Source organism: Haliaeetus leucocephalus, unplaced genomic scaffold (assembly GCF_000737465.1).
Source record: "Haliaeetus leucocephalus isolate CR32 unplaced genomic scaffold, Haliaeetus_leucocephalus-4.0 Scaffold840, whole genome shotgun sequence".
NCBI classification, from domain to species: Eukaryota; Metazoa; Chordata; class Aves; order Accipitriformes; family Accipitridae; genus Haliaeetus; species Haliaeetus leucocephalus.
The window spans coordinates 4,061,573-4,077,722 of NW_010973276.1; the positions used below are offsets into that span (position 1 = coordinate 4,061,573).

Sequence of the window (16,150 nt, forward strand, 5' to 3'; positions counted from 1 at the left end):
CCTTTCCCGTGTCCCCCCGTCCCCTGCCGCAGCCGCCCTGCAAGCGCGGGGCGCTGCCGGGGCTGTCAGCGAGCAGGCAGGCCCCGGGCTCGGCAGTCCCTCCGTGCCATTCTCCCCGTCCTCTAGTTCTGTTAACAGGCGGTTGGCCGGAGGTTGATCGTCGCTTTGCATTTAACCCCCCCCGTGGAAATCATTGTGGCTATTGCATCACATCCCAGAGCTCCTCAGCAGCCCTTCGTGTGCTCTGCTGTGCTCAGAAAATCTCTGTTCTCGAGGGTCTCAAGCCTGGCACAGACAAAGACGTGGCAGCCGTGTCTCGGTAGCGCCAAGAGCACAGCAGGCAGGGAGCTGGGAATGAGGGGAGGAAGCTACGTTGGAAAAACTGTTGTTCGTTTCCTGTTAATGCTGTATTCCAAGCCAGAAGGCTCTGCTGGCAGGTGGACTGCTGCAGTTCGCCGCTTCTGGCTTTCTCCTGAAATGCCCATATTTAAACTCTTCACTAAATCTTGAGAGCTTTGCAGCGCAGGGTTTGCTGCTTGCAATTGTTAAAATGGAGTGTTTTCATAGTATTTCATCCTTAAAAGCCCCAGTTTTTTAATAAGTCATAGGCCTTTCAGAAGTATTGGGGGTCAGGGAGCATCTGACTGACTTGCTTTTTCTCAGGCTGTTCTACTGTAATCTTAATCTTTAGTGAAGCTTATTTGTGGACTAAGATCTGAGCCTTTAACTGGTCTTATTTTGTGTGTGAATTATGTACGCATTAAGTTTGTTACTCGTGATTATGTTAATTATTAAAATTATCCTATGTATTCTATTGTGTGCTTTGTTTACTTTTTTTTAGTGTTTGTGTGACTACATAGTATTTGTTTAGTCAGCTATATTTGAGCTATTTTTTTAACTAATGGGAACCTTGGTGTGCTTTTCTAAAAAAATGGATGCATGTTTTTGTTGTTTTAACTGGCTTGCAAAGTCTGAAAATTGCTTTCAGCTGAGTCAAACTATAGCCAAGAAAAACTCATTCTGGCCAAGTTGCATCTGCTTGTCCAGACACTGAGATTTCACGGTTGCAATCTGTGTGCCCTACATACACCGCACAGTCAAACTTGGCGAGGTGGCAGGAGACTGTAAAAGCAAAAGTGACACGACTCCACTAAACTTTGCTAAATTTGATACTGCTTGCCTGAGCCAGTGTACAAACCCTGGTCTCTGTGGTGTTTGACCATGCCAGAGGGTTTTACTGTTTTCCTGGCTGGGCATAAGTGCTTTGTGTAGACTCTTTAATGTTTCTTTTGCCACTAACTACTTTTACACTTTATTTTGTGAAATAAAATGGATAAAAAGATAGCATTGGTTATCTCCCAGACTTCACTGAGAGGTGTCACTCAAGGTAGACTGTGCAAAACTGATTCCTGTCCTCTGTGTTGCTCAGTAGAGCATATAATTAACTGCAGTAACATCTGACACCTCATGAGTGTCTTTGGGTAAGCTCATACCTCTCTGGCTATGAGAGGTATGTTCTAGGCTTGGGCAATTTTTGCTGTGTTATTCGTATTTTCTTTTGGCTTGCACTCTTAGAGGCCCCCTTCCTCATGATGAGCTAAGGGTTGGGTTTTGGTTTTGTTTTTTTTTTTAGCACCAGAGTTCATACTGTGAAGCAGAAGGTGGAAGCTGGAGTTAGTTATGACTACCCCATCCTGCCACATTTCATATGAAAGTCCTCTTGGACTGAGAGTTTGCATTAGTAAAGATTTCTGAGCGCTTACCACCGTTACATTTTCACTTAGTAGAAATAGCAATAGCAGCAAGGATGATGCATTAAAGCAGTGTAATTTGCATTAGCATGGTCAGCTGTCAGCCCTGGTCTTTGCAGCATGTTGTGGATATTAACTTGAGGTTCCTGGCATCTCTATGATGTACTGATGTTTGTGTGGGTCTGTTTTAGGAGAATGTGTTTATTGGTCAATCCAAAATCTACAGCTACCTGAATCCTAACAAAACTCCTGGTGCTCGCCCCCCGCTTCAAGAGGAAAACTCTGTCATGTATCACGAGGTGAAATGTCAGGGCAAAACACTAAACGAAACCTACAGGAAAGGAGATGGTAAGATTGATCTTTGGATTGCTTGCCTCATTAAATGTGCTTCCCCCTGCCCCTGATTTGAAAACTTTAATACACAGTCAAGAAGGTCAGGCAGCTCCCCTGGCCCAGCTGCTTTCTCAGTCCTCCAACTTTATTGGCAAACTGGGACACTACAGAGATGAGGGTGTCCTTATCCTTTTCAAAACTTAGGTCATAGGTTTACCAGGCAATTTTTCCTCAAATTTTTGTCTGGCTATGTTTGTATTGTCTCTCTGGATATAAAAAGCTAACGCTTGTGTTGTTAATATGCCCTAAGCTCCCTGCAATTCTATTATTACTCTGATTTTTCAGGTCAGTGTTTGACAGTTTATCTAATTGGGGGGGGGGGGGCTGTTTTATTACCTGAAACTGGTTTATTCTGTAATTTGACTACTTCATACAAATTTATATAAAGGCAATTCAAAGTCAAATCAGGTATGAGGTAGAGGTACGGTAGAAAAAGAAACAATTCTTAAATTTTCAGGATGAAATAAAGGCAGTGAGAAGGAGGAGCACAGACTGTGGACGCCAGGTGCCAGGCTTCGTAGATGCTTCATTGTAGTGACTAGAAATGGGAATGTTCCATAAGTTTGGGGAGGGGGGAAGGCTGTCTTGTGTTTAAAGGTGCATTTAATAACCTTGGTAATTTGTCAAAACATTTTGATGCAAACACTTTCAGCAAGCAGGTATTTTATGTCCCACTCAACACAGGGAGTGTCAGTTTTTCTGGAAACTTAGGGCCTTTAGCTCCTGATTTAGCTCCCCAGTTTTGACAAGAAAGCGAAGATGGCTTTAGGATGTCCCACTGCTGTGGCCTTGCAGCTGTGCTTCACTTCTCCAGTGGGATCGAAACATCTGTCTCAGCAGATAGGACTGTTAAACCTGGTGGTTTGCTTTGAATAAAAACTAGTGAGGTTTAAGCCATGCTCACCTACCTCTAAATCAGTTGGCTGAGAAGGAGGATGTGGTCATATCAAGGTAGGATGCATGCAACTAAGAAAAAGTTGGTTGTGTGTGGGGTAGACTTCTTATAAGTGCAAGCCCTTTAGCTCCTGTGGATTTTGTCTGAGTGGTGTTGGCCGCTTGGTACCAGCGTCTGCAGCTACTGATCACAGCAGTGCAGGATCCAGAGAGGCTTCCTCTCCCTCTCAGTGCAGGATGTTGATTAGCTTATGGCAACTTGATAATTTAGTATGCCAGATGCACTGAGTAGCAAACTGCACAGTCATCTCAAACACTGCGCAGAAGGTGCTGCATGTTCAGGTTTAGAAGACTCTTGAGTTGCAAACCTAACGTGATGAAGTACTTGGGCTCTGTTTTACCTGTTCCTTTTCTCTGCTCACCCCTCCCTCTGTACTGTGTGTACTGTAGCAATAACCAGTCAAAAATTGAGTAACAGCCTATCTGGGTTCTAGCAGAAAGAGATTGTGTGATTCCCTCCCTCTTTCTCCTGTTTGACAGAACTAGAAACATGGACTAGAAACCACTGGAATTCATTTAAAGCACTCTGGTATAGGTGATCCTAAGTTCAGAGCCTTACTTTATTTTCCTGTCACCAGAAAAAAAGAGTGGTGGCAATATAATTGAAGGTGCTATGAAACCAGAAGACCAGAAGGATAAAGAAGGTGGGTGCAATACTTCAGTGCCCTCCTCTGATCAAAACCAAGAAACTGTAGAAACTCAAAAGACGCCCCTGCCTTCAGACTGTGCTGATGAGGCCAATGCAAAGCCAGCTCAGAAAAAGATGGTTAAAGCAAAACGTGGACCAAGGAGAAAGTAAGTGACTTCTGGAATTGTAAAAGCTTTTCTTCTGTATGTCCTTTTGCACCAGGAGGCTTTGATCTGCATTTGTCCTTCAGGAGCTATAGTCAGACCTGTAATTAATGTTACTCCTGTTTTGTTGCCTTTTTTTAAGCAAATGTTTGTGTTGGGGGGGAGCAAATCTTTGTTTTCTCAAGAATAACATGTTTGAAAAACACAAAATAGCACCGGAAGTATTTTATCTACCTTGCAGAAGACTTTTGTTTTTCTTGAAAGCAAGGTTAGTGTATTTTATATCAAGTGAAATACTTGCTGATCACCTATAGAAAAAGAAGTTAATGAGCCGTTAAGACCTACTTTTCCGTGGACAAATGGGAATGTATCTTGTCAGAAACAGAATATTAGATTAATTACAGTTGGAGGCTTCCTGGCTAAGCTGATACTCTTTCTCATGATATGGGAGTAATGTGACCCAACATTAATGAATTCCTTGCAAAGCAGTTTTCATGACCTAAATTTTAGAGTGCCTTCTGGCAAGGCACACGGGGCTTCATACTTCTAATGTGACCTTCAGTTGGTTTCCAATGGCATCTCGTGCTTATTGTTAGAGAATTGATACTGAGTAATGGAAATAGCATGGGGAAGAAAAGGGGATGTGGCTTTTGGCTTGAAGTGAAGAGTACTGATAAGAAACGCTGATTCACATTGATCACCTTTCAACATACCAAGCTGAAAATAAAAATTTCTTACAGGTACCTCTGTCCTAGAGGCATAACTTCACAAGTAGTCTGAAATACGTGTGTTCTCTGTTTTTCTTATCCCTTAGAACGCAAGGAAGAACACCAAATCGAAAAGTGACAGATTATTACCCAGTTAGAAGAAGTTCCAGGAAGAGCAAATCTGAATTGGAGGTAGTGCATCTTGTTAAAATAACATTACTTATAATGTTGACATTTAACTGAATGTTTGAGGAAGTGTGTAACTATCTGTAAATGGTTTCCATTGGCCAAATACAAATAGCATTGTGCACTGGAAGTATTAAGGACATTCTTAAAATTCAGAAATGCTGATCCATTTATTCTAGGACAAAGTCTAGCCGCTTATATATTTTGGGGGGCAGAAATCTGTCTCTTTAACATTCAGTTTTGCTAGAAATATGGGGTGGTTTGGAAAAATGAGTGTCATGGGCTAATAATTTCCTTTTAGCTATAGAATAAGCTACAAAAACTATCAACAATACTGTGGTTTTGTTCTTGTTTATTCTGCAGACTGAGGAGAGGAGGAAAATAGATGAGCTAATTACAAGTGGGAAGGAAGAAGGAATGAAGGTAACTGCAATGCCAGCCTAAGTAGCCATGTGCTGTTTATATGGTATCTTGCTGTTAGTTCTGCTACTTTCTGCTTGAACAGATTCAGTCTCAGACTGCTGTAGTTCATTGATAGAACGATGAAAGTGCAGCAGAACTGGAGCACACTGTCTTTCCTTTTGGATGGACAATATTTAGCTCTGAAGAATATGTATATGCAGCCTCAGTCATAAATATTGAGGGACCTTTATAGTATTTACTGAAAATGCACTTGCTTCCTTTAGTATCTCATTTCTTGGTTTAGCTTCCAGAAGTGGGGTTAGATACAGCATCTTAATTGTCATATGCTTAAAAGGTACAACCCATATATACTGTCTGTATGGTAACAAATTGTCTTAGCCTATTTACAGCCAGTCACAGTGGGTCTTCATTATGGCACTTGGGATAATGGGTTGTACTGGTTTTCCTCCCACTGCTAACAAATACTAGTTATTGGGACCAAGTGCTTACCACTTGGGTTACTCTGATTGCCCTTTTTAGAATTCAAAGCAGAAATGGCTCCTGAAAGTGCAGAAGAGCTGTGATTCTTGAAAAGCAGCAGCCTGCAATTAACACTGTCGCATCTACAACAGTGATAGGAGAACTTTCTTGGAGTTGTCCAATTTACAGGGGGAGTATACTTGGGAGTGATAAATGTAATTTCTGTGATCAATCTTTCTGTTGCTTTTTAACCTGTGCATGCTAATGGTGATGGTGCATGTGAAATGGAAGAGCTTTCTGCCTCAGCTAATAGGTAGTTAAAAAGAAAAAATAGATAACTCTTCTCTGTGTATTGTTTAGTTGAAGTAATTCTTAGTTCTTTGATTAGAAGACTTTGTATCAAAATACCTGGTAACTCATAGGGTGCATCCCAAACTCATCCTATGTTTCTTCCACCATGCTGTGGGTTGTGCTTCTACAGCTTTGTTGGCAATACACACAAATACCTTGCTGTAGCATTTTTTTTAATGACAAATCTGACCTGTACTCATTTCCTAGTAAACAGCATATTTGCAATCATGTAAATACTTTCTAATTTCCCAGCTGATTTTCTTTTCAACTCAACAGATTGATTACATCGATGGCAAAGGGAGAGGAGTAATTGCTACTAAGCATTTTAATCGAGGAGAATTTGTAGTTGAATATCATGGGGATCTCATAGAGATCACTGATGCTAAAAAGCGAGAAGCTGTGTATGCTCAAGATCCATCCACAGGCTGCTATATGTACTATTTTCAGTACCTCAGCAAAACGTACTGGTAAGCTTCTCTTCCCTTAAGTGTGACAGTTGAGTGATAGAGGCTTTGAATGCTGCTAAGTCTTTTCTTGTTTTCATGCAAAATTTTTTTTAACGGGAACCATGAATTAGGAAATCTTTTTGTAGCACTGTTTCATGGTCCAAGATCTTTCTGCACCTGTGGGCTAAAAGGAATGGTAGGTGACTCAAAGCCATATTCTTTGAAGTACAGCACAAGCTGCATGGAGAGTTGTATCTGCCTGGATGAGATTTTGAGCTCTGCCATGGAATTCTGCCTAAATTTATTCTCTTGTAAAATTAACTACTTTTCCTGAGTTGCAAGGATTTAGTTTGAAAAGCAGTATGGACAAACTCTCTGGAAGATAAATATTTCCTTCAACTGTCTTTGACTGGGTGTCCTTCTTTCTGTAGTACCTGACACCCACCCCACGTGCATGGTTTATCACTGTAAAACAGTCTGAAGTTGGCTGTTTTCTGGGGTTTGTGCTAACTTAAAAATCTCCCAGAATTGCTTTAGTTTACCTACATTGCCATTATGTGTTGTCTGTTTAATCATATTAATATTCTGTAATGCTCTGGTTTTCCTTCATTTTTCAAGCCCTGTATGGATTCCTTGTTCTTTTATCTGATTTGCGCTTTGTTTTTTGTCCACAAATATGACTGCATGATATGTAGCAATCCTGCATTCTGTTCTTGTTCTTTCAGTGTTGATGCTACAAAAGAAACTAACCGTCTGGGAAGACTGATTAATCACAGCAAATGTGGCAATTGTCAAACAAAGCTTCATGACATTGATGGTGTGCCTCATCTCATATTGATAGCTTCCAGAGACATTAAAGCAGGTGAAGAACTGTTGTATGACTATGGAGACAGAAGCAAAGCTTCCATTGAAGCTCATCCATGGCTGAAACACTAATACTTCATCTTTGTTTGGGGTTTTGTGTTTTTTGGGTTTGGGTTTTTTTTGGACTGAGTGCTCTACAAGGAGTCAGTGGATTTTTTTTTTTCTTTCCTGTCCTCACTTCCCTCAGCTTTCTTAGTGGACTGCTTAGTGTTCTGAGCTCCTGAAAAACTTCCTTTTGCTTTGCAGTATTTAAATACCTATTACAGTTTTCTAGGCAGGCTTGAGTAATTGATCTTAGATTGCCAAAACTTTTATATCATAAAAGGAAACCCTCCCTAAAATTTGAATACTTCTGCATAGTGACCAGTGCCACTTGAGCATGCAGTCAAAGACTTGCACAGAAACTTAATCACTTGGGTGGTTGTTCTGCTTTTGCAATGAAATCTCATGCTCCACTTTGTGGGGTGATGACCTTGGCATTAGCTTTATGACAGCAGATGTACTTCTGTACTCTGACTAGTACATCCAATGGCTTGACTGCTTGTCAGACTGCTTTTTACAACCCAGTGCTGACAGGCTTCTCTGAGATGGATGCTACTATCGTTCTCAAATAATTTGGGGTAGGGATCCATTTTTTCCAGTGTCGTATCTCATGTTGGTAATGAACTTTAAATGCACTGGTGCTGAGGGAAATGGATGGTCAAATTGGCTGCTTTCTTCAGAGAAATGACTCCAAGCCAAATGAGGATGGATTTTGATAGACTGGGTTGATACTGATTACAAATGTGAAGATAGAACTTCACAGTGAGAATCAATGTTTGACATTTACTTATTTTCTAAAATTTAAGAAGGTACCTTTTTATAGTTGATGGCTGATCCTTGGAGGTGTCTCCCAGAGGATTTTAAAGAAGAAGAAAAAGCTCTCTCCAAAAATTTTTTTATTATCTTCCTATGCTAATTAGCCACATCAGAAGCTATTTATTTACTGTGAATGCTTGAAGTAGAGCATAGCGGTTCCAAAAATAGGAGTCGTCTTCATATGCAGCTTCAAACTGTAATGATGGAGTTCATGCAATGAAGAAAGTAGATTCCTTATTGCCTGGTCCTGTAGGTCTGTCCAGCATGGTCTGGTCCCACCGTCTTAAATGGGAGTTGAGCGCTTAGCGTCTTGCGGATGTTTGTAACGTTACTGTCGGAGAACCAAATCTGTGATATAGGCGGGCAATACAATGCAGGTCCTTTATGTTAAAGATGAATTCTTACCAGTTGGAATTTTTGCCAAGGCAGGCTTGGCATGTGTGTAGATGAAAATGGCTGTGAGCCATCAGCCGCGCTTGCTGCTGGAAGATGTCAGCAAGGGATCTGTGGCTCTGTTAATGTCTCTTATTCCTCATGTCTTGAAGGCTGCTGCTGTTCCAGCTAATGCCTTCTAGGACAATCTTACATGCTTGCCTATGTGATAGGTCAAATAGCAACAACATCCTGGTTGTATGCTCCAGCAGCAAGAGAGGTGGCTTAGTGATGTATTTTTTAAATTAAAAACTTGAAGACAATGTCTCTGTAAAATAAAGAATATATTTATTATTGATGAAGTGGCTGCTATAGTACCTGTCTCCATTGCAGATCATTAGCATTTTGAAAGAAAGCTGTGAAAATCATTAGCCATTAAATGCTTTATATTATTTACCACTTAACACAAGGCAAGCTCATCAGAGACAGCCTGTGTATTTTCACCATTTCTGAAGAATTAACTGGAGACCTGTTACCTTACATGTACTGAGTTACAGGTAAGCTTCTTTGGCTGACTTATTTGAGTTGACACTGATTGTTCTCTGGTCTCAGTAACGGAGACTATGGCAGTGTACAGTATCCTGTTTTACTAGAGCACTTCCCTTAAGTCAAAATTGGAATAAAATGCTTCTTTTTGTTTTTTATTTAAACATTTGCTTGTTCTCTATCAGGTCAAATAGCTTAAAACCTCTGTTCTTCAGCATCACTTTTGTAAATGAGAAAGGGGGAAGATCTCTTCCCTATTCTACATAAAAAGAAAATTGTCTTTTCTGAAATGCTTAACTGGTAATCAAGTAGCACTGCATCGGAAGATGGTAATAAAGCTGATGTTGCACTGAGTATGTATCCTTTACTTTTCTAGGAACTGATACATATCTGTGTGTGTGTATATATATATGTCAAAATACTTTTCACAGAAACATGCCCTGTGGATTTTTATCTCTGTGCCTTGTTAGAAGATGAAACCTTCTTGTAAGGTGTAAAGCACTTAGCAGGGAAAGATGCCCTTGGGTTGGGAGCTAAACTGCTGTTGTCAGGCTTGTGTGGCTTTGCCAGAGGCAGTGGGGTTGCTCTAACAGGACCGTAGCCTCTTCTGTGTAGCCATAGCCAAGGAATTTGCTCCCCTTTTGAGAGAGAAGCTGTGCAGCTCGCTTGGCACCAGAGTGGATGCAACTGTGATAGTTCTAGAAAACAACTAGCCCAAAAAGGTGGAGGTGATCTCCTGTCCACTTTAACTGGTGAACTCCCACTTTTTTTTTAAATCTTTTTTTTTAATAAAGTACGTATTAAATAGTAAACTGAAAATAATAATTGCAGCTTTCATTATCGGCTCCTTCAACTAACTGCAAAGAGTGGCCTAGGGCTTTGTTACAGTCTTCACTGCCTCCATGGCAGGTTGTTACTTTTGCACAGCTTTGTTTAATCTGTGCAGTTTGTGACCTGAAGTGGTTTCATTAAGACTTAGTAGAGTGATTAGTATGTTTTGGGGCATAATTCCCCTCCCCCAGCTTTTCAAGGAGATTGGAAAATACATCCCTGGATAAAGCACAGAAGACAATGGAGTTCAGAGCACATGTAAACATCTCTTCTCAGCTCAGAGATGTATCCCGGCTGTTGCTGATGCATGACTGGTTTTTGGTTTGGTTGGGTTTTTTTATTTTTATTTTTTTCTTTAAATGCAAAGTCTCTGCTAAGGAAATGCAGTAACTTCCTTCCCTGCTGCCATCCTCTAGAAAATACATTGTGGGGACATGGTCAAGGCTTATTAATATTTTGAAGATGGCAAAATTACTTTAGCTGTCCTGTGCCCCGGCTAAAACCAACTTGCTTAGGTCAGACATCTTTGATGTTGCCTTGCTAACATACACTTGCTAACAAATTCTCTCTGAAAAGAGACTGCAGTTCTGCCTTCTGCAAAGCCACATTCGCATTGTACATCTGAGCAGATGTGTGACGTGTCCTATATTTTTCACGCTGCTAGCGTATGAGAGGGAATCAAAAGATTTCAGAGCCTGCTTTCACTTCTAAGGAGAGCAAGATCATAGTTTCGTACCTGTCACTGCTCTTTTTAAGTCTCTTCAGACTTTTGCTGCTCTGGAAATTCTGCTTTTCTAAATGTGGAACCTAATTAGTGTCTTTCAAGCTTCTTTTTCTATTCCTCTGTTTGCCCTATATGCTTCCACTAGTGATAAATCTCATTACTTGAGCTAATACACAGCTTGTGACAGCTGACTGAAAGAACAGAGCTAATGAAAAATACAACTGTCTACCACAGGAGACCTTTAGCTGCCAGAAATGAAATGTTTGGTGCATCTGCTCTAGTTTGAGGATGTCTGCACCTCTGAAAAGACATCAGTCCTTCATGCGGGCAGAGCACGATGCAGCAGCTTTTCCTCCCTTGCTGTGTTTTTCTCCACCATCTTTCATCTCTACCCCAGCCACTCCCATGTGTACAGGCGTTCTGTTGTCACAGCGCAACTGCATCTTCTTTTGGTGGGGTGGGGTGGGGTGTGACAGGCTTATGCGTGCTGCTGCCTGTGTACTGCCCATCTAATGCAAAGAAAGCAAACAAAAATGCAGTGCTGGGGTTTTCTTCAAGCAGTTCTGTGTTAGTGTAAGATAATTACTTTCTGCATGAGAGCAGTGGGGACTGCAGTCTGAATGGGTTCTTCCTTCCCAGCGCTTTTGTATGCATGCACTTGTGAATGGCATGTAGCTCTTAAAAATATCTTCATCTAGCAAAATCATTTGGGCTGAGCATTTTGATAGGTGGATGGGATAAGTAAGTGGCAGTACAGATCATCACAGGCTCTTTTAATAAGAATAAAAACCACCTTTGTATAAACATTTATTCTGTACATGTGGATAATGTCTGGCAGGAATCCAGGAAATACAAAAAGTGTTTGTCTTGGTTTCTAAAAAAGCAAAGTAAAATCTATTCTGAAAGAATATTATACAACACAGTTTTGATGAGATTGCTTATTCTCTACAGTAGGAGAGATGCTTTTTCTTCCACTCATTGACTCCCCTAACACCTTAGAGGCTCTCATCACTGCCATTTCTGAACAGGAGTGGTTATGTTCTTGAGGGTGCTCATTTTCCATGTTTAAAAGAGAACCTACAAAAAAAAACCCAACAACAAAAAGGAAACAATAAGTACAGCTGGAAAAGAAGGAACATGCAGTGAGATGGCTGTGTCAATGTGTTCTGCTATTTTGGGGAACTCTGGGGATGCAGCCTGAGCTTGTGGGTACTGTGTACAGCTGCTTCATACAATATAAACAAACCTCCAGGGACAGCTGGCATGTTCCCACAGCGAAGTCTTAATGTGCTAGCAGGGGAAGCAAGTATCACATAGTTTTGCTCTGAAATGCTTATTTTTCCTAGAAAAAAAGTGACGCCCTGCTTGCCTGGGTGGAGGTTGCCTTCCTGTGGAGTGTTTTTTCCACAGGAAAGGATTTCTTTATCGGGTTTTAATTTTACAGGGAGAGGAGGAGAAAACAATATCCAGCCAATGAGGCCAAAATTCAGAATTCATCCCTGGATTCACTAAATATGAAGCATGCCATATTCTCCCAAAAAAGATGCAGACAAACTTACAGCCGTTTGATGATTGTCTTCTCTTCGCTGTCCTTGCTAGTGCCAGAGCTGCTGCCACTGGCTTCTTTTTCCAGTTCTTCAGTTTGGTCCCTTCTCTGTGAGATGATCCCACTGGGAAAAGAAGAGGCTTTGTTTGTTTTTCATGGTTTTGTGCATAGCGTGGCACTGCATATGTTAAACCCTTCACTGGGCAGCCTAGGATGTGGGTGAATGGGTGTCACAGGACAGGATGGCAGCCTGGCCTATTCCTTGTAATGAATTGCTCTTATTTTCCTTAAATACTGCAATGTCATTTTACTCAGACTATGCTTTAATGAAAACACTAAAAAAGTAACGAGCAGACTTCTCCTGAGAGGAAGAATGGCAAATCATAATAGGAGTGAAAGGGAAGTGGATTTGTACACTGGATTTGTACAAAAGTCCAAAGACAACAGTAGGGTGCAGACACAAATGGTGAATTTCTGCATGGGTGGATCTGTGGTACCTTCAGTGCAGCCACCAAGGCTCACACCACGCGGCTGGGAACAGATGGGAGTTTCCCAGCTTCCCTGCAAGGCAGGTGGCTGTTCCTCTTTCCATCCTATAGAGGAGAAAAGAAAGGCTTTGCCTGAGCTGTAGATTTTGTCATCCTGCTTTGATGCTGCTACACTTTACAAGGTTGTAACCGCTTACTTTAGGCAAAAGCTTCAGTTTTTCCAAAGGATGTTTCCCCTGCTTGAAATCAGGTTAGATTTTTACCAGCTTGCATACTACACTATGTTTTCACAGCATGCTAATTTACTGTCCTGGGCTGACCTCATTTATCTTGAGAGCTGAGTGGATCAAAGCTTGTGACTGCAGTAGCTGAAGGCTGAAAGTAGCTAAGCAACACTTGGCTGGACCTTGGAAATAAAAATACAGGAGAGTATCTAGAAACTGGTGTGACATCAGGCATGGGATAATTCTGAGGCAGATTCTCCTCTTAGAGAAGCAGGACTGTGAGCTGTTTGGTGATACTGCAGATCTCTAATATCTGCACAATAACTTCTACTCAGAAATCATGACTAAAAATGCAGTCCCCAAACATCATCAGTCATATTAAGCCATTCTCTGTGAGGACATCAGTTAACTTGTGCTATATAGAGCTTATTTCAATATACATGAGACGTTTTAGAACATACACTCATATTTATCCTCTTCCCCTGCACAGCTACTCTTTATGGCTGTACAATCATAATTAGGATTTTATGTGAACGTTTAAAGGGAAGATGGTTTTTGGCTTAAGCTGCAACGCTGTACAAGGCAATAACCACAGAGAATTACTTGAACTGAAAGGCAGCCTTGACACACCCTCTAGGTGCACAACACTGTGGCTCAAATCACTGAAAAACTGAAAACATTCACCCTGTTAATTTTTAACTTGGCCTGTAAGAAGTTGTGTAACACAGCTGGGAAGTCAAAGCAAGAAGCCATTCCAATGGCTGCACAGCAAAGGCAGGCAGCTGAGCTGGGGAAGCAGTGCCCCACTGTGCTGTGAGAAGTGCTCTTGAGCAGTTTGTAAACAGACTCCTTGGATTTAACTTTAACTTCTTGGCTTAACCTGCCTGTAATAGACAAGGCAAAGGGCAGGCTTACTGTATCTAAGAGGTTGCTGCTGAGATATCTCAACTGGAATCAATGTGCTCAGACATTTTGTGTCTAGAGTAAGTAGTTTCTTGCCCCAAAGAGTTTATAATGCAATCTGAAGACGAGGGGAAGAGGTTGGAGGAGAGCAGCCTTAGAGGTGAATGACTTTGTAGCACCAAGAGCAAGATCCTTCCTGCATCCCGCCCTTTGGCTCACACTGATTCTTCCAAGCTGGTCCCTTCTAGAAAGAACAAAATCCTTCTCTGAAAGCACTTGTTTTGCACAGCTCAAGTGCAAATCCCACAGCTTATCTTGAATGATGATGAAAGGGTTTAATATTCTGCTTTCTAGATCAATACCATACCCACTGTGCAAGCAGCTGGAGGAGGAAGGAAATTTTGACTAAAGCTGAGATGGAAACCCCCAAGCTCTTTGGTACGTAGCGTGGCTTTAGAAAAGAACAGCATGTGTGCAACTGCTGCAGCTGCATGGATGAATTCATGTGCATAAGAACCCAGCTTGTATGTGGAGTGGGAGTAACTATACGTAGGCTTACAGTGGTACAGTTATGAGAACAGGCTGCAAACTGCACAGATTAAGACGGAGTTTAGTTTTAAAATTATGTTGTGTAGAGACTTCATAATTCTCCTGTTTTTCTTTGCTCATTTGTAGGCTCTTGGGAGCACAGGTGTCTCTTGTACATCTGGACAGTACCTAGCCCAATCTAGGTGCTCCAACCTGCAATACTCTGACCTGGTAAGTTCCCCAGACAAGAAGTAATTGTTATTAGTTCTTTGCTGACTTCGTGATATACCTCTTATAGCACTGTAGCTCCTCTTGCACCACAAGAAGCTGAGCTTTCAGCTGGTTACGCTCTTGCAATACATCTCGCAGCTCCTGTAGTGTGAACCGGGGGCGATTTGGATCTGTGAGGTCTATTATCATTTTATCTGGTCCAAGGCTGAGCTGTAAAATAAACGGTGGTGGGCATGATCTTGTGACACATTAAAGACAGGGCACTCATAGAGTAAAAATTCTGAATTTTATAAATATGTAGGAATTCTTAGAACTAGTATGACTTCACCATGGTCCTGATTTTTTCCAAGCTGTTAATTATAGGTTTTCATATCATTTTTGTATTCCCTTGGCGTCCGCATTTCCCAGCCAAGTATGTGACAGGCTCTGACCACAGCTAAAAGCAAAGTCTCTGTCCCAAAGAGTTTGCAATCTAGTTTGCCAAGAAGCTGCTTTTATCTGCTTTTCTGATGATGAGAGAGGCTGAGCAATCTGTCTAACATCATACCAAAACTCTATGGCAGAGAGAGGTGAGAACTGAATTCTCCCAATTTAAGACCTTTGTGGTAATGCCTTTTTCGGTCACAGACACGGGTTTCCCTTGCACAGAGTAACAAAGCTTTAGCATTTGCATAAATGGCAAGTTGTCTTTATGGGACAGGTGCTGGGTAAGAGCTGTATGATGGTGGATTTGTACTCTGTGACCACCTGCCTGTGTGTGTCAGAACTCCTCTGTGAGTACTGCACCTTGCTGAGCTAAAAGCATGGTTGGTCACTACAGTGAAAGAGGAGCGAGGATCCACAGCACTGCGACTTGTAATAACCCTTAAGACCTCCGCTCTGGAAACGGCTTCAAGGCCTTCTACAAAGATGAGAAGCGAACTTTCTGAGACTCGTTCTGCTGCAATAGCAGAGACCGGCCATTGTGGCAAAACTATCCTCTGACCCAGCTGGCGTTAGGGTGGGTTTCGCAACCCGCACGTTGCCAAGCGGACAGGCCACGACCTATGCCGGGGAAGGTGCCTCTGCTGCAAGTGCCACCTCGCAGCTGACGACCCCACGGCCAAGCTGCCCCGGCCATGCCGTGCTGCACAGTGGGCGCCCACCACGGCCCTGGCGCCCACCACGGCCCTGGCACCCACCACGGCCCGGGCACCCACCTGCTGGGTGCCCCCTCGGGACCTCTCTCCCCGCAGCTCCTCCACCTCCCGCCGCAAGCTGTCCCGCTCCATCCGCAGCTGCTCCTCGGCGAGGCTGCTCTCGCTCACCAGCGCTTCCAACATCTCCAGCACCCTCACGATCCTGAACTGCAGCCGGGCCAGGGCGGCGGGCACCCGCGGCCCGGCGCTGAGCTGCAGCAGGTCCCGGCCCACCACGGAGGAGATGTCATAGACATCCCCGGCCGTCAGCTGGAAGGGGCTCTTCTCCAGAGCCCGCTCCGGGCCGCCATCGCCCTCCTCCTCCTCCTCCTCCTCTTCCCGGCCCCGCTGCATGGCCCGCCGCAGGCAGCCGCCAAATTTCCTCCCGTGCCCTG

General features: G+C 42.6%; 3 protein-coding genes across 4 annotated transcripts in view; 2 read left to right on the forward strand and 1 right to left on the reverse strand.

The window, feature by feature from the left end:
• Nucleotides 1-1,783: 1,783 nt before the first annotated feature.
• Nucleotides 1,784-7,450, forward strand: SETD8 (SET domain containing (lysine methyltransferase) 8). Its single transcript, XM_010582226.1, has 6 exons — nucleotides 1,784-2,099; nucleotides 3,677-3,893; nucleotides 4,705-4,789; nucleotides 5,147-5,206; nucleotides 6,293-6,483; nucleotides 7,188-7,450. The coding sequence occupies exons 1-6, from the start codon at nucleotides 2,039-2,041 to the stop codon at nucleotides 7,396-7,398; spliced, it is 825 nt and encodes a 274-aa protein (XP_010580528.1). The 5' UTR covers nucleotides 1,784-2,038; the 3' UTR covers nucleotides 7,399-7,450.
• Nucleotides 7,451-7,464: 14 nt separating this feature from the next.
• RILPL2 (Rab interacting lysosomal protein-like 2) lies at nucleotides 7,465-16,109 on the reverse strand. 2 transcript variants are annotated; one of them, XR_775304.1, is made up of 5 exons: nucleotides 15,777-16,109; nucleotides 14,636-14,787; nucleotides 12,217-12,327; nucleotides 10,670-11,734; nucleotides 7,465-8,884 (listed from the first exon to the last, which is right to left on the reverse strand). XR_775304.1 is itself a non-coding variant. In XM_010582231.1 (4 exons), the coding sequence occupies exons 1-4, from the start codon at nucleotides 16,107-16,109 to the stop codon at nucleotides 11,710-11,712; spliced, it is 621 nt and encodes a 206-aa protein (XP_010580533.1). In that variant the 3' UTR covers nucleotides 10,582-11,709. The 2 variants fall into 2 exon arrangements, 1 of the variants encoding a protein (XP_010580533.1); XM_010582231.1 differs by lacking the exon at nucleotides 7,465-8,884 and having other exon boundaries at nucleotides 10,582-11,734.
• The window catches only part of SNRNP35 (small nuclear ribonucleoprotein 35kDa (U11/U12)), a 3,895-nt gene continuing 1,924 nt past the window's right edge, over nucleotides 14,180-16,150 (forward strand). The window contains exons 1-2 of the mRNA XM_010582229.1: nucleotides 14,180-14,256; nucleotides 14,494-14,577. The gene's annotated coding sequence lies outside the window, so the exon portion shown is untranslated. The remainder of the gene's footprint in view (nucleotides 14,257-14,493; nucleotides 14,578-16,150) is intronic.